This window comes from Lepeophtheirus salmonis, chromosome Z, assembly GCF_016086655.4.
Source record: "Lepeophtheirus salmonis chromosome Z, UVic_Lsal_1.4, whole genome shotgun sequence".
Classification (NCBI taxonomy): domain Eukaryota; kingdom Metazoa; phylum Arthropoda; class Copepoda; order Siphonostomatoida; family Caligidae; genus Lepeophtheirus; species Lepeophtheirus salmonis.
The window spans coordinates 10,601,657-10,625,564 of NC_092584.1; the positions used below are offsets into that span (position 1 = coordinate 10,601,657).

At 31.9% G+C, this 23,908-nt stretch overlaps 2 protein-coding genes across 2 annotated transcripts in view; one reads left to right on the plus strand and one right to left on the minus strand.

Moving 5' to 3' along the window:
• Positions 1 to 23,804, minus strand: part of LOC121130147 (solute carrier family 12 member 8) — a 43,870-nt gene extending 20,066 nt beyond the window's left edge. The window contains exons 1-6 of the mRNA XM_040725873.2: positions 23,731 to 23,804; positions 23,492 to 23,674; positions 17,107 to 17,439; positions 16,607 to 17,046; positions 5,457 to 5,557; positions 2,400 to 2,533 (exon numbers count right to left, since the gene is read on the minus strand). Coding sequence (XP_040581807.1) covers positions 2,400 to 2,533; positions 5,457 to 5,557; positions 16,607 to 17,046; positions 17,107 to 17,439; positions 23,492 to 23,602 — 1,119 coding nt within the window. The 5' untranslated portion in view covers positions 23,603 to 23,674; positions 23,731 to 23,804. The remainder of the gene's footprint in view (positions 1 to 2,399; positions 2,534 to 5,456; positions 5,558 to 16,606; positions 17,047 to 17,106; positions 17,440 to 23,491; positions 23,675 to 23,730) is intronic.
• Positions 12,754 to 14,142, plus strand: LOC121130148 (troponin I). Its single transcript, XM_040725874.2, has 3 exons — positions 12,754 to 12,891; positions 13,052 to 13,191; positions 13,351 to 14,142. The coding sequence occupies exons 2-3, from the start codon at positions 13,088 to 13,090 to the stop codon at positions 13,514 to 13,516; spliced, it is 270 nt and encodes an 89-aa protein (XP_040581808.1). The 5' UTR covers positions 12,754 to 12,891; positions 13,052 to 13,087; the 3' UTR covers positions 13,517 to 14,142.
• Positions 23,805 to 23,908: the final 104 nt, after the last annotated feature.

A 23,908-nucleotide genomic window follows, 5' to 3' on the forward strand; every position in this document is an offset into this window, starting at 1 on the left:
CCTCCAGCCCCTAATTTTTGATTGAATTTTTTGATTCAGGGTCAACCAATTGGAGTCTTCTTCCCCATCTTTTTCTCATACTATACCTAGTACTTAAATTTGGTTTTTCATAGGCCATCATATAATATTTTCTGTTATCTGCACCTAATTATGATGCACCTAATGGAAGAATCCCTGTTTGTCTCTAATTATTTTCAGTCCTGATTTCTCTCCGAATTTTGTAAAGAAGTTAATTACTATTTCAATCCTTTTCACTCATTGTTTTTCAGAATTTGCTTCAAGTATAAGACTTATATCCTCCGCATATAAATCAACAACATGTTTGGTGTCGTGAAATTGTATTCCAAAGCTTCCATACTTTTTTATAATGGTGGCGGACAAGCTGTTTAACGCCAAAATGAATAGTAAAGAAGCCGAAGGACATCCTTGGCCACAACTTCTTTTCGAATAAATAAGCTCCCTTTCATATTTATCTAGCCACACAAATAATGTTTCATTATAAAGCATTGCACAAATGGGAATAAACATTTTTTTTTTTGTTAAAAAACTTCTCACCGCTTTAAGAATAAAAGAATTTGATAAGGGGTCAAATACCTTAACTAAAATCTATTGCAATTATTGCTCCAAAAGAGTTCCTTTTCTGTACCGATTCGATTCCAGTCTGAATATTTCGAGAAATATTGTAGATATTCCTCTTTTTCAAGAAACCTTTTGCTCTGCAGCAATTTTCCTATTTAAAATAAGTTCTATTTTAGAAGTTACCTGAGAGGATCTTATATGTTTTATTAAGGAAAGTGATGGGTGACCATTAATTTTATACCTGTTCCGTCTCCTCTTTTGTAGATTAAAACAATTCTCCCCTTGGTGACACATTTCGGGAGATACCCTATTTTTTCAATTGTTTGTGCCGTGTTTCTTAAAAAAGGGGTTATTTCTTCCATGCAACTAGTGAAAATTTTCCCTCCAAGACCCTCTGGACCAGCAGTTTTGTCATCTTTAAAGTTTTTAAAAATGTATTGGAGTGTCGTGTTAGATTTAAAAATTGACAGCTTAATTTAGAAAATATATAGAAAATAGATGTGCAAAAAAATCGACGCACTATATTTTTTGTATTTTAATTGATTTATTAATTTAGGTGGGAATTTACCAGTGGGAATTTTCCGGATATTTTTTGCAGTTGATAATGTGTAAAGTGTTTTCTTATTTATCAAAGTTGCTAACACTATTATTTAATTTTTGAGGAGATCCATCTAACAACAAGTATGAAGTATTCAAGAGTAACAAGTGGCTATTCCTGGTTGGCCTCTAGTTAGACTCAAGGATCAATATCAAACACTGCCTTATTTTACAAACACAAAGGTTTACAATGTATTTCAATGTCATTTGTAGATTTTTCTGTTTATTTTTACTATTCAGTAATTTGAACGTGGAATGGTTGACTTAGAATGAGTTCCTGGGAAGTTGTAAACAATTGTCAACAATTATTGGGAAGAGTTGGCCAATTAACAATTGATTTTGGAGCCTTTTCTGCTTCTTTTTGTGTGAAAGGTTGTGTGGTAAAATAAAGATAACAACGTGCAATATAATTATTGTCTCTTTCCTTGCTAGACACGGAGTATAATTTTTCTTAATTTTTTTACTTCAATAGCTATATTTTAGCTAATAAAATCAACGTCAGGATGTCATCGCCATGCCGGACGAGACAATGTGGAGATTGCAAACATTTTAAATCAGGACAGGTCCGTTTTCTAGAGAGTCAAAAAGGAACTGAAAAAGTTTGAATACTCTGCTCTATCCCACACTGCAAAGAAAATGTTTACCTGGATCTGTTTTTGTTGTTGTTGTTGGACACAGTGTTTGGCTTCTTAGCTCACCAGACCCCATGGACTTCGTTGTGTAAGCCAATGTTGTGCAACATACCAATACATCTTCATGCAACGCAAAGTCCGAACTGAGATATAAGATACAGGAGGAATTCCGCCAAAGGAGACTGTCATCAAGACAATTTCTCTTTTTTGAGGCCAAGTCGAGGCCGTTATTGACGCCAAGGGGGGCTATATTAAATAATTTTTAATTTTTTTCATTCAGCTATTCTTTGACATTGGTTTTTATTAAAATCAAATGATTATTTAGGAGAAAATCTATTTAACACATTTTTGTGTTAGTTGTCAAATAGGGGTTGCCCCGTATATACGTACTTGTATGTCTATAAAATTATTTTATATATGCATAGATGTGATAATAACATACTCTAAATTCCTACAGGCCTACACTATGAATTTACGCTTTGTTATTCCAACAGTATTGTTTGTTGCATTTATGTATAATATCATTTCAAGGTAATCACTTAAAATACTACTTTTTATTGATGAATCATTATGTAATAATAAAGAACTTACTCCAATGGCAAGGGATTTCATGATAGGCAACATGTTTTCGGCTGCTATGGATTGAAGTACACGTGGAGTACCGTATAGTGTAGCTAGGCAGCTGGAAATAGAGGAAATGTAGAGAGCCAAAAGGAGAAGTATTCCTGGAAATAATATTAAAGGTATTTTAGATTTTTTAAAGCTACAAATAATAGGTATATGTCATGTACAAGTGGGGATGTAACTTATCAATCTAATGAAATGGGCAACTTGTAACATGAACAACTCATACGATGATACTTAATTTAATTATTGTAACGTTAGTCATTTTAATTATCAATTATATTCATTAATGTTATCAGTTTATTTTGACAAATTAATAATTATATTTACTATTGAGACTTGGTCCCAAACCGATTTCTTTCTTCGCTTTGTTCAAAATTTTCATCGTGTATTGAAATTTCTTTTTCTACAGAAAACAAAGGAATGGATCAAAACTGATTTTTATTGTTGACGAAAGATGGATCAAATTTTTAAATAAATTAACGGTCTTAGATCGGTTTATGAGTTTCACACCATAATATTACATCCTACTTTGTTATCTGTTACATTAGGCAGTAAAAAGTCATTTAATTTTTTATTTTGTCATATGATATTCATCAATTAGTAATTTTCACCATAAAAAATATAAAATTACATCATAAATAAATTAAAAAATCCCATGGGTCCTCATCATTACATTAGCTTTATTGAATCACAGATATTTATTGACATTTCTTTTTTTTTTAGATGTTTTAACAAATTTTTTGATCAAAACTGGTTTGCCTAGATATTTACATGGGATGGAGATTTTAGCAATTAAATATGCCATAAAATCCCTAATAATGAGTTAATTTCATTCAAAAAGCCATAAAATAGACCATAAATAAATATTAAATATCCTGTATAATTAAAATAATTATGTGTGTGTCAGATTTCCATTCGTCCTGCTTGGAAAAACAATCATAAAAAATTCAATAACTGAGAAGGTTCAGACTTTCGACATAAAACAAAAGTTTTACATGATTAAGCTTTACATATCCAAGGCTCTGTTTCAAATTCCTGGGCTCTGGAGATCAAGCTTTTTTTTTTTTTAGAAATAAGTTTATTTTTTTCATCAAACAAGATCGATTCCCTGTGTTTCAAATTTTTTTTAAAGATATGGGCTGTCGATTCAAGATGTATGAAAAAAAATTTAAATCCAAAAAAGAAATTATTATCCTAACGGAAAAAGGGAGAACGTATATGAAATACGAATAAAAAAAAAGAATTAGGCAAATAAAGGAAGAAGAGGATTAGCGAGTTACTCTTACTATGATTTTTATTGTAGTTGAAGAAGAAACGTGGCAAGTTAGCAATGGGAATGCCAATAAATAAATCACAAGGTCAAACATTTGAAAAAAATGCTTTATATCTACCAAAATCAGTATTTTAGCAAGTTAAATTATATGACAATTTGAAAAGAGTCAAAAGGGGTCGCAGGATTGATGATATTTACATCACATGGACGGAAAACAATAAAAAATGTTGTATAAAAAGAGGGTTTAAAATAGAAATTTACTTATCATATATATATATATATTATAGAAGATCGTTTTAGTTTAGAATTTTAACATAAAAAAACTAACTATAAATAAAATATTTTTAATTTTTCATTGGCCATCTTTAAACTAGTGTGTTTGAGCAAGTCTTGTGTAAATGAAATCATTGTCCGCGTTAATAGTGTCCTCTGGAATATTGTCATCGAAAAATTGACAACAATGATACTAATGAGTGGACAAAAAAAAAAAGAAGCAAAATTTCACCTTTTTAAAGTTTGGTGTAAATTTCGCATAAAAATCACCGAATTGATTTTTTAACAAAGATTATGTATACATTTTTCATTCATTTTTTATAATTGACATTGAACTCTACCTCATTGGTCTCGATACAAGGTTGGAAACTTTGGAAAGCCAAGATAATATTTGTTTTAAGAAAGCTGGGCCGATTTTAGAGGCTACAAATAATATATCTTGTGATTCATTTACCAATATGTTTCGCTATAGATGAAACTGACCCATTTAAGGGTCCGTAGATAGTTTTCCCATCTGCAGATATTCATATTAAACCTTTATATAGAACAACCACGTGCCCTGAAAATTTAACCTGTACACCAACTTTGTCCATTTATATGTAATTTAAATTGAACTGTTTTGATATAATCTCGAAATAAATCAAGTCAACATATGTTGATAGGTTTTTTCAAATTTTATTGTACTTGAGTTAAACACAGGTTCGAGTAATGAAGTCAAAAGCAAAAAAACTTTAAAATCTGACCGGTTTTTAAATTATTCATAAAAAGGTTTCAACTGAATTTTGATTGTTACTTGAATATCCTTGAACAAATTACGCCATGTTTATTATCATATATTGTACACAACCTATTTATTACATTGATCACTAATTTTATAGTAATGATGTATCGAATAAAAATATTACTTAAAAGAAATGATGTGGATAGTTTTTAAAGGTAGGTATTTGATACATCACTATTTCATATAGTAAATGACAAATCAAACAGATCCAAGGAATTTAATAGCAAATCATAAAAACAAATTATGCAGCCAACAGAAAATAGGTCAAAAATTAAAGCAAATTATGCAATAACTCTTTGAAAAGCTTTTTAAATCATTTTTTATATAGTTATATATACAATTTCTTGTATCAACACTATGTAGAAATAATGATCATCACAATTGTAAAAAAAAAGCTTAGACTATTTATGTTTCCTATGCCAAGGATTTCTCGTTATTCAAGTAGGGGTAAAAATAACATAATTGATAAATAAGTATGTTCATTCTACATACTTACATGCATGAATGTATGCATGATCTCTCAATGCTAATATGAGCTAATTGCTCTTAATAAAAAACAATAGTAATAATGATAAAACATACATAACTCTCTATGTAGTTCATTTAAAGGAAGTACTTCTAAAAAATAAAAATCCTGTTTTCATTTTTTGTGAAGGCAACAAATTTGTGTAGACGTTTTATATGTACTACTTACCTAGTCCAGAAACTTTTTCTGCAATCATATAGTCTGACAATAATGCGCTTCTTTCACAAGTTCCTCCAAGTACAATAACAAAGAACAGATACAGGAACAATCTGTAAATAAAAAATAATTTTTTTAGTTATACGCTATATGCCTCAACATCAAATCAGTTGTGAATGCCAAAAACTTAGAACCACAAATAGATTAAATTCGTGAATTTAAAACTTGATTTGCTCCTGTAGTTATAGATAGTGCCTGTAGCTGAAAAAATACAAAATCTCACTAAAATCTCTTAAAACATATATTAGCTCTAGTATTTAACTATACTGTCCTGAGCTGACAAAACACAGCAACTAAATATAATCTCTTTAAACATTAATAAGCACAAGTATTTACCTATACTGCTCTGAGATCACAAAACACTGTATCGCAATAAAATCTCTTTAAACATCGATCAGCTCCAGCATTTACCCATAATGCCCTTGGGTTCGGTGGGCACCTAGGACATTCTGAGGTTGTCCTGGGTGCCCGCCGAACCCTTGAAGTTTTACAACTAATGGTTGTATCGTAAAAATACTTAAATGCATGATATGACTCGTTCAAAAAGAAGTTGGGTAAAGTAATTAACGCGGGTACTTAAGACAGAATCAGCAATTACTGTCCTCATTCAGTAAAAATTTTCTTATACCAGGCGAATATTCCTATCCCTTTGGATCATCAATGATGTAGATTAATAATTGATTTTCTCACTGAAAACAGTGCATTACGTCAAATCATCGTCAAGGAAATCAATATACCTTGACAATGCTCAAGTCTACTTGACAAAATATTTTATTTATTGTATTTCTTCACTTTACAAAAAACTTTCATTTTCTTTTATTGTGAAAAAAAATTCTAAATTTATTAGACTTTCGAAGAAAAAGTTCATTTTTTGTTATTTTCTTAATTTTTATTTTGAAGGCACTTTATCCAATTCAGAAAAAAAAAAAATAATAATAATAATATACTATTTGAATCCGAAAACATGTTTCTACAAACTATTTTTTATGGTTTTGTCTTTTATTTCAATCCTTCCAGAAGAAAAATGAAACTAAATCATGTACATGTTGTAAGAAATCATTTTCAAATAAACACTATGTAGTAGACACAAACATAAATTTCAAGTTTCATGGTCATATTCATTTTTCTCAAGATAAAAGTAATTGAGGGAGTAAAGTCTCAATCCGAGGACAAAACAAAGTTCATATTTTTTGATCTAGTATTACTTGATTGTGTATCGAAATTTTTCGAAATCAAATACTGTTTACATGCTATTTGTAATTCAAGTATCAAGAATTCTATTTCTTATTAAGTAACACATTGTATACAATCACATTAATAAAATTCCTTTAAAAGTTTAACAACATGCAATTAAATTTTATAACTAAGAAATAAATATTAGTAAAAAAAAAATGGTGTATCTAAAGTCATTTCATCTTATAGAAACAATTGTTTATCATTTCTTTCGTCATAAATTTTGCTAGTCTAACCACCCCAATATAATTACATATCCAACTTGTCAACATAAAAGCAAGCCATAATATTTTTTTTCCAAATTGCAATGTGAATAAAATTTGTATTCTTCAAGCAAACTATTTTTTTTAACCGGATGAACGCGCTGTAAATTTCACTTAAAGTAGCTAAAAGTGATCTTTAAAATAAAAGAATAAGAAATTGACAGATTTTATTTAAAAGGGGCCATATCCAGGCCAATCTGCAATCAAATAACAGTTATAAACTGTAGCCATAATTTGTCCCACATTTTTGAGCACTAAGTCTATAAATTGACTCAAATAGGTCTATGAAATATTGGGATTTTCAAAGGTGCTTGATTTTTGTTCAAAATTGTTTCCGTGTTGACGAACCATGTATGTACATACAGGAAGCGGCGATCAAATTGTCGCCAAAATATTTTTCTACAAAAAAACAACACAAAATATACACTTTTTAACTTTTTTATTGAAAATCAAAAGTATGACGAGTATATAGGTATAGAGTAGCCATTCATTCGATATAATCACCGTTGGCATCAATAACAGCCTCAATACGGCCACTGAACCGGACGCAGGCTCTTCTGACCATCCTATTCTCTATGTTGCCGAATACCTCCTGGATGGAGTCTATCAGGCTGGCCTTGGTGCTATGGGGATGTCTGTTGGTATGTTTCTCGACATAGTCCCAGACAAAATAGTCCAAAAGATTAAAGTCGGGAGAGTTAGGAGGACACAAATCCTTGGTTACGACGTCATAACAGTTCTCGGTTAACCACTGCATGGAGATTTTGGACACATGGCAGGATGCTGAGTCCTATTGCCACTCATGGCAGCCTAGATCTCTCGCCATGGCCTTCATGGACCTGGTAGGGTTATCCTCAACCATCTTCTTCACCTTGTCGACAAAGTTGGTGTCCCTGACCTTCCTGTCGGCGCCCTCCTCCTTGGGTGCCCTCTTTATGGTGGCATCAACGTCTCAAGTGTCCTCTAGCTTCTTACCAATACGCTGAACAGACCTTAAATTCACTCCTAAGGTTGAATCAATCGTTGAATTGGAGATTTCACCTCCATTATTAACCAATGTCATGACTACGGCGGACCTCGAAAGCTCCTCCTTCCACTTATAGCTCTTTATCTCCTCATATGATGACGGCATGATGCTAACTGAACTACGGTTCGTCAGCTGACAAAAATAGCTTTCCTATTTGGCTACCGGTTTTTTATTTGATAATGTCGTCTTCAAGTTATCAAGGTTTAAAGTAGGCGACAATTTGATCCCCGCTCCCTGTAGATGTTGAAATTATAATAAAAAAGTTCAAAGTTTTTATTCAACATAATTTTGTTTTGAAACAAGTTGTGTTGAAGTAATTTCATGGGGAAGAATGTCAAACTATAAGAGTAATAAAATAAAAGGAACAAAAAAAAATTCATCAGAATTAAATAATGGAAATCTATTTTGAATCTTTTTGACCAAGAGCCACATGAGCATTATATTTGTGCACATAGAGGAGAAGGAGAAGAGAGGTAACCGAATCATAATGCTTTTTGAAGTATATCTGGCTTGTGGGCAAACGTACAGTGACAGGGAAGCCACAGGGCTCATACCCAGTCATTACAATAAATTTTATTTGCAAAAGTAATTTTAAAAAAAGAGGAAATTAATTTAATAAAACAACAGGTACATAATTTGGATTTTCATCAAATCTAGAAAAGATAGCCCAAATCCAGTTGCATATATATTTTATATACTAAATGAAGCTTTATCTTTTATTCAATATGCCCTTCTTCACAAGACATGCCAGGCTGTAAAACAGATTGGCAGCTTTTGACGATGAAGGACGTGTCCCTGGCGTACCACGTTTTCAAGGCAGACATTTTTCTCCATTGCACCTTAAAGTGTAAAGTTCGGAGGGCTCAGGTCAGGGATGGAAGAGGGCCACATTAAAGCAGGTCAGGCATATTGTTGAGGGAATTTTTTTGGTTCTTCTTGGCTGTATGGCCCTGAAATGGACATCTTGATGTTAAATGCATTCTGCAAGGGAATGCCAAGGAATCTCCAGCCTTCTCCGAACTAACATCAGAGCTGCCTTTATTGTTATTGATCGTACATTTTTATACTTAGAATCATGGAATAAAAAAAATAATCGGGTTTTTAACTGTCGTTTGGCTGCGTAATAAAACTTTTCAATTAAAATAACGGGAGTAAAATTGCAGTTAAATACTACTGCAAGTTTTAGGTCCACACACAGTATATCTTTTTTTTCCCAAAAAAGGTCCTTAAGGTGAAGCATAAGTAAAGTTATTAAAAAAGAACATAGATTCTTTATTTCATAAAAAAGAAAGAAGATTTTTAAAGATCTTTAGAAATAAGTTCAATTAAAAAAAGGAAATTCGTAAAGTATTTAAAAAACGAAATTGAAATAAAATCTGATTTTTATTTCGAAAACAAATACAAAATCTAATATTTCCTCATAAAAAACCCTTTTCTTAGTCTTTTGCGTAATTTAAATAAAATTTCTCCTCTGAAAATCATGTAACTCCACCAGTACTCGTGCTTAAGTTGAATTTTAAACTTTATATCTCAATGACTGAACCAATGTTATAACAGATGGGCTGAAAAGTTAAAAAAGAAAACACGTTTCTTTTAATCAAAATTTACTTTTTTTTAAATTATTATTATTGTATTACCTTTATGGAACGCCGCACTCATAACACTTTTCAAGCCATTGCTTAGCTTATACTGTATTTTTTCACATCAAGAATTAGTATCAAATTAAAACACGAAATTGTTCTTGGCCCATTGTTTTTATAAATAACAAAATGAGCGACACTCTTAGCACAGTAGCTCATTACGTAAAGACCAAATTGTCATGAAATTTTGACATCTGTCTTTTGAAAGTTGGTTACTAACTAAAAATGAGATGAATAAATAGAAAAAGCGTCATCTATGTGTGATGCCCGGGACTTTTAAGCCCATGTGTTAGCTTTGTACATAATTTATATATGTAATTAATTCTGAATTCATAGACTTTTAAATTATCTCACAAAGGGACTTTAAAGTTGACAACAAATTATTAAAATAAGTATTTAATTTGATTCAATATATCTATGTTTAGATCAAGCCACTCGTAAAAATTTATTTTCTTGTTTCAACTATAAGATTCAATTATTTTTCGAGTGTTATAAAAATACATTAATGATGAATATTGAAGTGAAATGAACAGTTAAATGACTATAATTTTATTTTGAAATGCAAACTAATGTGTCTTACCTAACACAAGACTCATCGTTTTAACTTAGTAATTCTTTGAAATTAGTTAGCTAGTGCGTTACAATGTATGTACATACCTGCAAAAGTATGGGCAAATCATTAAGTATGTAGCCTTTTATAAACGTACACACATAAATCTTTCATGAGTAAGCTGAAGTTAGTTATAATTTTTTATCATAAATAAGGTTTTTTTTTTTTTTTTTTTGTTTTTTTGCAACAAAGCCTATTTTAGACATAGAAAGACTTATTGCTCTTAAAGCATTTTGACGTCATCGGGATATTAAAAAATAATCAACACACACATGTTCATTAGTTCTGCCTTACTAAAGTTAAATATCCAAACACTAGGGTTGTTTTATTGGATTTCTAATGGGGTTTACACCTACGAAAAACTCTGAAGATAAAAAAATACTGCACTTGATGTGCGGTATACCGATACTATAGTGTAATCGGGATACCGACGCATTTAAAAACGTTACTATCTTTATTAATAAAACAAAGTTAGACACCTGGGTATTTATAAGAACATCAACTTTTGATTGCTTCAATTTAAAAGGATATTCCTTTAAATAAATTAGTGCATTTCATTTTGTGACCTTTAGATACAATCTGTTCTTTTGTAATAAATCTAACTCATTGTCGTGAAAAAGTATATATATAACATTGTTCAAGTGTCATCTAGCGAGGAAAAAAGCAATTATATGTATTTGAAAAAAGTCAACGGGTATATTTATTTCCTACCACAAAAAAACACCGTATACACCGTATAATATAGAGTTTAAATCAACCCATATTAAAAAAGACAATTTAAAAGAATGAATGTGATTTTAAATGAGGTTTAGCAAGAAGGAAGTACTCTGTGGCTCATCAAATTATATATTTTTTCCCCAAAATGTTATTTTTATTTTTTTTTCTTGAGGAAAGAAGGTTTAAATATTGAGTGAGTAACTTCGTTTAAGTTGTGCTCATGAAAAACGAAGAGTATCATGAAGGATTTGTTTGGGAGTTATCTTTTATATATTAAAAGCAAAATGGATAATTCTGTGCAATGGCGAGTACTACGACCAGTATCTATTAGACTGGTATTGTAGACAGTACTTGTATGCCATTTCATTCTACAAAAATTGACTCTTCGATTACATAACTTTTTGAATACCTATTGGTCTGGAGCGACTCCTCAAAAGATACCAAAGAGTGCTGGAGAGGTTCGATACTAATTGAACGATTATCGTTTTAGAAACTGGGAAGATGAAAAAAGACACATCTAATCAGACACTTTTTTTTTACATATCTATATTTGATTTAAAAATATGTGCCTAAACATTTTTTCCCCATTTTTCCCCCTTTAAATATAACTTATCACGTAAATAATCCATTTTACTTGTTGAGTCGTCTGACACATATCCTCTACCCATTGACCCGTACAGACCTATATTGACAAACTTATTTAAATGACCCAAAAAGTTTCTGTTTGTGTAGAAATAACAATTGATATTGATATTTGTAGAACGTATTATTTGTAAAGTAATATATTATTTTTATGCTGAAGGACCAAAATATTGTTCTTATGTAATAGGATAAAACATTTAAAATATTACGATACTTCCAAAATTCTGCAATTTACTCCGTCCAAAAAATTGTTTTTTGAAAAAAAAAATAATAATAATAGTTTATGAGATAGCGATCTCTTCCCCAACCCCCTCCTCACCTAACCAAAACATAAATTCTGCAGACACTTCTTTTGAACAGTTGAGTTGCCCTTTTTCATTTTAAATTGTTAGTCAAAAATGTGTGGAAAAATATCCAATTACCAATACAAATTTGGGTACCAGAACCCGTACAAAAATATTGATATCTTGACAACATAAATGGGTTGTAAAAATCAATGTCCAAAAATGGATATTTGTAGATGCACCTTTTAAAAGTAAAAATAAATAAAACTATTCTATCGGAATAATTCTATTCCAAATGGTCAAAAAAAATGGGAATGTTTAAAAAAATAATATGACTATCTTCCTGATTTTGAATTTTGCTCCAACTATTGGATGTGGAAAGAGAGACTTTCCCAAGTCAAAAGACATTGAACAACCTGACGCACCCTCCTCCTTTACAGTACATGGAATTGCATTGACAGCTACATTTATGATTCAATGCTCAATCATGCAAATATATGGATAGATAAATTAGGAATGTGGGTCTCTCTTGGTGCTAAGATTGCTCTCTCTCTCTCTCTCTCTCTTTATATCATTTATCTATTTAAAATTTTAGTTTTGTCCACCTACATACTCTTTTTATTTTGATACTTGGATAATATTTGACCACTCAAAATTGAAGAGACTTTGGCTTATTGCCCGCCCTACACTGATTGCACAAGGTTTTTTGGCACCTGTTCCACTATTACACATATAAATGACTATAATATACCCCAATTATTATTATTGTGATCTGATCAAATGAATAAGAAAAGGAATATATAATAATATACGCTAACAATAAAGACACACCAAAAAAAAGACAATAAGAGAAAGTTCATCCGGTCGCGCACTTTTGACCCACCCAAGAGTCATGTACATGCGCAATATTTTAACTTTTTCCTAATGTTGGAAATCTTTTGTAGTAGTCCATCTCCTCCCATTCAACTAAGGTAAATAGTTATTCTTCAACTCTAATAAAGAAATAAAGAAGTGTCAAACTCTAAATAAGGGAGTCAGTACAGAGTATCCAGAGAATAGACTTTTTTTTGCCAAATACACAATACTATAAGTGACCACGGTGTTCTATAAATAAATATTTATTCTTTTTAGAGGAGCGCCTTCAAAGTCTGCGTGTGAGAACATACCATGGGAATACCAGCTGATATTGTAGCCCGTTTGGGAGAGCCAAAGAGTCTTGAAGGCTTGAGCGCTGATGATCTCAAAGCCATTGTCCAGGAATACTACGAGAGGTAGGAATTTTCATATTCTATAAACATATATATATATTTATAGCCATTTTCTATTGCCAATTGAACAGATAAAGGGAAATATTTGCAATCAATAAATTGTTTGAAATATACTGTAATATATTAGCTGCTAATTTTTTTAATGACCCAAATTTCTTATAGGTGGGTAGAGACGGAGAGCACAAAGTATGACATTGAACATGATGTTAAGGTACGTGATATGCAAATCCATGAATTGGAAATGGAAGTCTCTGACATGAGAGGGAAGTTCATTATTCCTAAGCTCAAAAAAGTTCACAACTTCAAGCTCATGGGAGGTGATGACTAAGCGGCAAAACAATAAAAACAATAAAAACGATAAAAAACTTAAAAAAAACGAAAGAAAGCTCACAGCATTAAGTCTTAAATACATTTTACTAATGGAGTTCTCACAAATGAAGAAGTTGAAGAAGAGTATTGGCGCGCATGGTTTCATCTATCCATGGATCATCAATGACTCCTACAAACTACTACGACTACCTGTCCACACACACAAAAACTTTCCCTTCTTCACGCCAATTGTTTCTAACGTTGTATCAAAAATAGAAAAAAAATATCATATCAAGAAACCAAGAATAATTTTTGTACACACTGGAGATTTTTTTTATTTTTTTTCCTTAGTTTTTTTTTCTTATAATTAATTTATACAAATATATTTTCTGCCAATCCATTTATTTGCATAGAATATACCAATATAAATTATGACTTCCATCAATCGACCAAAAAAGTACATGTGTATAAACACAAAATCGTTCTTTAGTTATACAAAAATCTTTTTTTTTTATTTTTTTTGTAAAAGTAAATCTTTTGACTAATTTAAAAGGGCATTCTATACATATTTACGAAAAAAAAAAATTAATATATATTGAAAAAAACACAATTATACGTATCAATAAAAAAATATTTATGGGTTAATCCTTTGTACAATTAATTGTTATTATAATTTGTGCAAAAGAAAAGGGTATGAATATTTAATGATTGATGTCGGTGCCATCAGCTGAATTCCTTGTATCATAGCTTTTACTTGTCCTTCCCTACAAGCTCTTTTCACTGCAACTATGATGGAATTTAAAAAATTCAACTTTCTACAAATGTTTGTTTGTTATAACTGTTTTTGAAAAGATAACAATATTTCATTCCTTTTTTGTGTTTATACTCTCAGGGGGAGTAGGCTTTTTTTTTTAGTTATTAGTATAAACAATGCTGCTCACATACAATGATGTAAATTCAGTGTGCTTTTCAGCTGGTACCTTAATTTGTAATTGGTAGTATAAAGAAGGATTTTTTTTTTCTTTAGTGGTTGTCAATATTATTTAATTCCTGAGTAGTCAACAACCTTTCTGAAATAGATTCAATTATATTCAAAACCCCTTTTGAATATTCGTGTTTGCTCAGAAAAGACGTAGTGTAACCCTTATTATCAGGGGTACCATGTTCATTTTCAGTTGTTGTTTTTTTAACTACCCATTCTTTATTGGATTTTCATCATTGCTCTCTCATATATTATATACACTGTTGTATATATTGACCTTGGGAGTAAGAAGTTTTATCATATATGTAAAAAGTATGACCTACCGGTATGTTAAAAAAAAGAAAAGACAAACCAACAATCAAAGGGGGTAATTTTGACACTTTGAAAAATGTACTCCGAGTCCAACAAAAACGGATAACTCCACTACAAATATTTAGTCTGACTCTTTCTTTTTCACGCTCTAGTGATTATTTTATTCTTGTATGTTCTAGTATAAAAAATAGTAATAGCAACAACTTCTCATTTTGCAACTAATAATAGTTTCCCGCGGTTCTATGGTCATATTTTTTAAATCAATAAGTAACACCATCCTGCATGAGCTATGGCTTCTATGATTTATGCATGCGCCCTAAATTACCTTAAAGAAAATGGAAGGATAACAAAGACAATAGGGTTGAAATATGTAATAATGAAAGAAATAAAAAAATCTGTACTCAGTCAGGAAAATATATGTCAGCTTACACATACATATATCATGCATGTAAATTGTTCAACTATCTGTAAAACATGCTCTTTTGCTTTCTAAAAATGAAAGAACTTGAAAATCTATATTGTAATTCTGACAATTTAATGAATGCTTTGGAGGTGATCAACTTAGCTCTCATGAAAAGGCATTAAATTACCTGCAAGAAGCTAGAACATGAAGGAAATGAACAAAAATTCCAATGCGACTTACGTAAGGACATTGAGAGGAATGATCCCGATAGGGAATCTTAATTTTGATCTGAGTCTAATGATAACTTTGACATATAACTCCGCAACAAATATTCAGTATTGCTCTTTGTCTTTCACCTACTCTTGAGTACTTTATACTATATACAGGGATCGGCAACCGATAGCACGCGTGCCACTGGTGGCACGACGAGACATATTCCCTGGCACACTCAAATTAGAACATATTTCCGTAGTTTGTGTGTGTTTTTTTACCATTATTGTTGATATTGGCACACTCATTAATTAGAGATACTGAATTTGGCACTTCATGTCTCAAAGGATCCAATCCTGGTATATAATATAAAAATGCTATTTAATATTGTATTCATACAAAAATATTTGTATGTACATGGATTACTTGCTAATCTGTCTACCAATAAAGAGTATTTTAATATGAATATTCTAAAAGGACAGAAACCAAAGGTCTCATCCTGAATAAATCTAAAATCTTATAAAAAGAGAAAAAAAACCAGTGTCCCAACAAATTTTAACTACCTTAACATTTTCATTTTTCATCAAAACAAGCGATATTTTCAACAAATACTCCTTATACTAGACAAATATTATTAAAATTGCAATAAAAAATTGAAATTATCCATACATGAAAAGTATATGATAGGTGCAATACTATTTTATCGAATGCTAAAAAATGACATAGTTTGAAGACTTATATATAGGACGAATATAAAGTCCTAAGATATTTTTTTTAAATAAATTTTAGAGATATACTATCATTCTTTTGAATAGTTTTAAAATATTGCTTAAACATCATGAAAAATAAAGCAATTACAAATGAATCAAAATATGGGACACCAGTGTCCCGTTGATGCGAAAGGATTAAGAATACATGATTGATGATCCCAAGTTTGGAAATTACAAAAAAAAAAAAAACACACTAAAAAAGAACTTTGTATATTATAATCTTCAGACTTCAACGATTATCTATTTCGAAATAAAGAGATTCTGTGATTTAAAATGTGTTTTATTCGTAGGAGGAGTCATATATTTTGTCGATCCGCGTTTTTTTTTTTTTAAAGGATTTTTTCGTATGGGCCATCAAGAGGATTTTTCTCTATTTTTTCCCCTTAGAATTTTTGAAAATCCACCCTAAATTATAATATAAATATTTCATACCCAGTTCCAACAGCGGACAGAGTTCCAACGGCAATATCTCGGGAAGGATTCCTCAAATCTCCACTCATGTTAATCCCTGCCATGACTCCAGTGAGAGCCGGAAAGAAAACTCCAAAGACACTGAACCAATTATGATGGCCCGTATATTTTTCATGGAAGTTGTTTTGAATGAGAGTGAAATTCCATCCAATAAAGCCCTTTGAAGTATCTTTTGATGTTCGAAGAGAACCAAATCCAAAGTCTGCTGCTCCAAGTAAAAGTATGATAAGAAGTACAAATTGTAACCGAACAACCCATTTAACCCCAGCAAGGTTGATACATGTTAATAAAATGATAACCAAGGCAGCAACACCTCTTTCAACCCATGCCGAAGGAGAGTCATAAATAGCACCTGCAATGGTTTCACCAAAACCCGTTGCACACAATGCATTTCCAATTGCCTAAAAAACAAAAATGCACTAGATGTCAAATCAAAGCCACATATGAAATCAATTAATTACCTGTCCAAAGATGTAAATAATCCCAATAGCGGCACCTCTTCTTGAGCCTAGGATATGTGAAATCAAAAAATATACTCCTCCTGACTGAACGTGACATCGTTCACAGATGCCTATGGCAGACAAAACTGCTAAGAGGATGAGTCCAGTAGCTGAAAGTACAATGAGGCATGCACCCCCCATTCCTGCTTGAGCCACCATCCATCCCGAGCGTAAAAAGACAATTACACCAAAGATATTGATGAGGCATGAGGTATACACTCCATCCCATGTTCCAAAAAAAACTTTTTCAGACACTAGGAAATGAGAGAGCCACCATGGAGGAGCCTCTGAGCCCTGAAAATAAAGTAAAGGTAGTGCATTAAAGCTACGAATTTCAACTTACACAAAAGAAGAATTTTTGTAATAGGAATGTGATTTATTTTAAAGAAATAATAGTTATAACATTTTTTCTCTCTCTCATTATGTAAAGAATAAATTGTTCAAATGTATCAAAATTCCAGTAATGTTTATAAACTGATCATTTGTCAATATTGTATTTATATTCAAAGTGGGCAGCAATATTCCAAAGAAATCATGTCAATAATATATACATAATATGTAAGCATATCTAAATATACCTAGAAGAAACATGAGAAACCGAAATGTTTAATGGTTTATTAATTTCAATGAATACTTTTTTAGTTAGTACATTAGAGTAGCTCCAAAATAATAATTTTTTTAAATTCAGGAATAACTGCCCATCAAAAGATATATTAATGAATAAAAACATAATATAGAAGGTATCATTCCCATACAAAAAGATTTCGAGGTTCTGTACCAGCGTTTAAATCATAAATAAGAGCCCAGTAACTTTGATATACAGGGAGCGGGGATCAAACTGTCTCCTACTTTAAACCTTGATAACTTGAAGACGACATTATCAAATAAAAAACAGGTTACCAAATAGGAAAACTATTCTTGTCAGCTGACGATACGTAGTTCAGTTAGCATCATGCCGTCATCATATGAGGAGATAAAGAGCTATAAGTGGAACGAGGAGCTTTCGAGGTACGCCGTAGTCATGGCATTGGTTAATAATGGAGGTGAAATCTCCAATTCAACGATTGCTTCAACCTTAGGAGTGAATTTAAGGTCTATTCAGTGTATCCGTAAGAAGCTACAGGACACCTGGGATGTTGATGCCACAATAAAGAGGGCACCCAAGGAGGAGGGCGCCGACAGGAAGGTCAGGGACACCGACTTTGTCGACAAGGTGAAGAAGATGGTTGAGGATGACCCTACCAGGTCCATGAAGGCCATGGTGAGGGATCTGGGCTGCCATGAGAACACAATAAGGGACTGTGTATCTGAGGAATTATGGTGCAGGTGGGCCAGATCTTGACCGAGAAGGCAAAGGACAACAGGCTGATGAAGTCAACAAAATTGCTCAACAAGCTCAAGCACCCAAAGCAGCCCGGGATGCTGTGGTTTTTCTATGATGAAAATAATTTCTCTCAAGATCAGAAGGTCAACAAGCAGAACAACAGGTGGATAGCCTCCTGCACCAGCCATGTGAGGAAGGTAATGAAGATCAAGTTCCCTGCAATAGTCATGGTGTTCGGGGTGGTCAGCAGTGAAGGTCATGTTATGTCTCCCCACATGTTTGAAACGGGTCTAAAGTTCAATACAGGGGTCTACCTGGATGTTATGGAGAAGGTGGTTCTGCCTTGGATCCAAGGGGTGGCCGGAGACAGGCCCTGGGTGGGGCAACAGGACTCAGCACCCTGCCATGTGTCCAAAATCTCCATGCAGTGGTTAACCGAGAACTGTTATGACGTCGTAACCAAGGATTTGTGGCCTCCTAACTCTCCCGACCTTAATCCTTTGGACTATTTTGTCTGGGGCTATGTCGAGAGACATACCAACAGACATCCCCATAGCACCAAGGCCAGCCTGATGGACTCCATCAAGGAGGTATTCGGCAACATAGACAATGGGATGGTCAGAAGAGCCTGCAACCGGTTCAGTGGCCGTATTGAGGCTGTTATTGATGCCAACGGTGATTATATCGAATGAATGGCTACTCTATACCTATATGCTCGTCATAGTTTTGATTTTCAATAAAAAAAGTTAAAAAATGTATATTTTGTGTTGTTTTTTGTAGAAAAATATTTTGGCGACAATTTGATCCCCGCTCCCTGTATATGAAATACCTGTGTTGAATATCTTTTAAACGCTAGTTTTGTAAGTGAATAGAATGGATTTTTGTGCGTAAGCTATAGATAATATACAATAGGTGTTGATCAAACTAAAACTAAAATTATTTATCCACATGGCTGTGGGACTGTCTCTAGCTTGTTTTTTGAACTAGTTCTGTGTAAAAATATGACAATGATCATTTTTACAAGGCTCTCTATGTGAGTAACATACACCTTTAATTTTTATTAAATAATATTATTATTTAGTGAGTTGAATTATTTTCGCACAATACGGCGCTAATCTCTGTTGCTTTGCTTACAAACTCGCTCACTCGTATACATCGTTCAAAATCAAGAATTCAACGCTCTTCAAATAAAATTAAATTTTCTTGAAAATGTTTTTCAAAAGTTAAAATAAAATTAGTATATTATTTCGAAAAAAATTTCAAAAATTCACAGCTATTCACAAAAAATTAACTTTTCTAAAAAAAAAAATTATAATTCAGAAGTAATGAAATAAAATTAAATTTTTTGGAAAAAAATTTCGAAAATTAAATTTCAAATTTTCTCCAAGAACTCCCTGTTGTTGATCTTGGCAAGCGTGATATTAGCAGAGACCAAGGCCTTCACTAGGTCAGTATTGAAGACGTCATCGCTTTATCGTCGAAAGGATGACGTTGAGTATCTTCTGTGTAGACCAAGGCCTTCCTTGTTATTTAAATCTACATTCTTTTTGTCCACGACACACTGTCCATGCTGTTCTATGACCACTTCTGTTGGGCTTTAGTGCTAAAGCTGCAAAGCTTCCATAGCAAATACTTTGTTTTAGGCACATAAGTCCAAATTTTTGTGCCACCGAGCTCCTTCATGAGCACTGAGTGGTCCACTATCTTGGGCATGCTCAATTTAAAAAGATGGTCTTTCATTTCAAATGAATTTAAATATATTGAAAATAAATTCTAATGGAGGCCTGTTTATATTTATAGAGAAAATACGGATTGTAAAAAATCTAAATAGTTTAGGTGGTAAGATGGATGAAATATATTTTTGAATATCCGAGTACTTTTCTTTTAATAGTTCTTGGCGCCAATGGATTAATTCTTTCCTCTTCTTCTTCTTGTCTTCCTTTTCCAATACTCGAACTCAATCATCTCTTTACTCTAATAACTTAGTAGTTTTTTAAAAACTAAGAATGGCGGGAAAATGTAAATAATAGTCCGAAATACAAATAAATCTTATTTGTATAATTTGGATATCACTAATATAAATAACGAGGGATCAACAAGAAACAGGAGAGTAAGTATAGATTAACTTATTACTTTGTTTATTTATCAAAAAGAATAGAGTATGAAATACCATGACGTATCAAGCAAGAGAAGGGAATCGACAGCTGACAACAAAATACATGAGGTATTTGTGTGTTAGCGAGCTAGAGTCGTGTCTCCTAATCAGTGTTCTAAACGTGGATTGGTGAATAAGAACTAGTTCTTGACTTTCGATCCGAATATCCTAAAACTTTTATTGAACCAAACAAACTTCTTATTTTGAAGAAATTGGTCTGGATGATTTTTTTTTTTTTTTTTAATTCGGTGTATACCAATTTTATAAATAAACTATTGATGATACCATGTTTGTTTTATAAATTGGTTACGCTGTATAAGGTTTAAAGTTTTGCATATGTGTACAACTTAAATCGGGCCATAGAATAACCCCAAATAGTTGGTCCACCATATGAAAACAATTTAATTACAGTCCACGGTCTTGAGCAAAATATCGAAACTAAGCGGTCTAGAAAAATTTACTGAAGAACAAAACCTTACCTTTTAGAATCTTAGTTAAGAGGAGAATAATGAAAAAATCAATTGATCCTAAAAGAAAATAAGCAGTTTAGCCAACTGCTTATGGAAAAAAATACGTTAAAAAGTGAGGCTTAACCTTTGTGTTCTTCCACTAATAAGTCAACGGCAGTTATTAAGAAGTTTTCCTACATCGTAACAAAAATCCAAGTGGTTCCTGCCATACTCAACATAAGGTGAGATGCTTTGTTGGTCTGTTTTGGCAAGTCATTTAAGTTAGATTTCGGTTTGGAAATCCTTAATTAGTGAGGGACTCATATAATTTTATTTTATTTGGTTCAACTTCAGTGTGGACTGGTCTAGAAAAAAAAAACACTAAAGATTCAACAAAAAAAAAAAAATTGATCCCTAAATAAGTATCAGCACCAATAAATATAAACGAGTCAAAAGTTCAATGACTTATTTCGTTCAATTATAGGCTTTATACTTAATTTCATAGGATGAGATGAGATATCAAAGAAAACTGTAGTTTAAAGCAAGTATTTTTTTTAATGTTCTTTTAATTGGTCAGATGAATTTGCAGTGATTAAATATTAAGGTATTACAATTATCCCATCTGACATAAAATTGTATTTGAAATATCATTCTCGAACATGGCGGAGTATCGAACATACACACATTGAGTTCAAGAAAGTAATTTCTCCAAAGGGTTTTGTCCACTGAACTACGTCATTCCATTCGATTCTTGATAATTAAGGAATGACAAATTTGAAACAAAACAAGTTCTTGATTTGAATGCAACCGATACTTAAGCAACTACTAAGAGTCCCTCACAAACCCACAATTGTACCCGGAATATTGCTGTGTTTTTGGAGTTTAATAGTTCTCATTTCTTTTTATCTTAAAATTATAATCTGCTATACGTCCGGGATACAACTGGGGGTTGTGAGGTGTTCTTAATAGTTTCTTCAAGTATCAGTGGGGGGTTGCATCCCGGTGGTACCTGTAAATACCCCCAACATTCGGCGTAGAATTGGAGAGTTCTGAGACGCTCTTATTTTTTTATTCAAGTATTGGCGGTAAGTTCCATCCCTTTTGGGATCCGACAGTCCCTTAAAACACTTCCAACATTCGGGGTACAATTAGGGAGGCTCTTAGTAGTTTTTCAAGTAACAGCGGTGGGTTGCATCTCGTTTTGGGATCTGGCAGTACCTGTAAATCCCTCAACATTCCAGTTATAATTGGGTGGGATGGGGTTGTGAGACTCTCTTATTTGTTTCTTCAAGTAATGGCAGTAAGTTGCATCCCATTTTGGGACCTGGTAGTACCCGAAAACACCCTCAACATCCGGAGTACAACTTGGGGGGGGTTAGTAGTTTCTTCAAGTAACAGCAGTGTTTGTTGTATACCATTTGGTCTTTTTGAAATGTTTGATTATTTTTAGTTTTAGGTCCTGGCTAGAAAGTCTAACTTGAATTCAATGGCTTAGTTTTGGTGCTGTAACTAACGCAATTACTGTAAGTTATATTAAATTCATGTGTATATATATCTGAATATAAATCTGAATAACTAAAGCAAATTAAAAACAAAGAAAGTTTTAAAAAGGTAGTACATTTTCTTTACATGTAATATTTTTAGATGTTTCCTCCCTGTAAAAGTCGAGCTAAAGATTCATTGAGTACAGAATATCGATAAAGCCAATATTCCACATGGATCATCAAATGCAATGTGTCATATTAATTGATCAAAATGAAATAATAATCCCAATTATAGACAATAATTTCAGAAGGGACTGATGTTATCAGTAAATAAACGCTAAAATCTACTTGTACAAGTTCCAACTTGTACCCAACATATATGTAGAACTTCTCATTCAGAATAATTATTCTGAAATCATTCTACATCACTAATTACAATAATGATAATGAAAGAGTTTTATGCGAAAATATTTGAGTCAACTGTTGGTGGTTATTTCTTACCAGATGGAAAGATTTTACACCATGAAAATCATATTTTATTAACTACTTTTATAATAGCAATTATAATTATAAATATCTGATGTAATTTAATTTGACAGATAATAAATACATTCATTGAAATGATATTAAAAATTATATATCTAATTAATTTGGAGATATTTGAACAATTAAAAGGGTTAATCCGTTTATTAATTTGTTGAAAATAAAAAAGTAAAAAAAAGAAGTTGTTATTTAAGTGTCTGAAGATTTTTTTAATAAGCCCTTTATTAAGAAAAATATAACTAAGATAATCAATTTTGGCATTTAACATTTGAAAAAGAAAAAAAAAAGAAAGAAGAAAGTCCAACTGACACCTGTTCCTTCTATAGTAGCAATGCTAGTTTCAAGATTATTAATACTATATTTATTGAAATGAACATCTTGTATTATTTACCTGATGATCAGCAAACAATTCTGTGTCATCTTGAGGTTTTTGTCCACCGTAAAGATCAGTATTTCCTCCACCAGATTGTAGCGGCTGTCGTTCTGAATCCTTTTTTGACATGATTATTTTTAGTATTTATACCCAGAAAATACGATCCTTTGATCTCAATGTTTTGAAAAAAGCAATGATGAACTATAAATTAAAGTTGTTATTATATTTTCAATAAAAAATATGCTATGATTTAATACCTAACTTTATGTTAACATTCTATGCTGTAACTGTTATTCTACTATTCATATCTTTAAGAGTAGCAAATAAAAGTAAGCGTACAGCCATAAAAAAACTACATCTGCCATTATGGAAAAAGAGAAAGAAGTTTCTCTGTTTCGATTAATGAAGAATAGTGAAAAGGGGAAAATGGAGAGA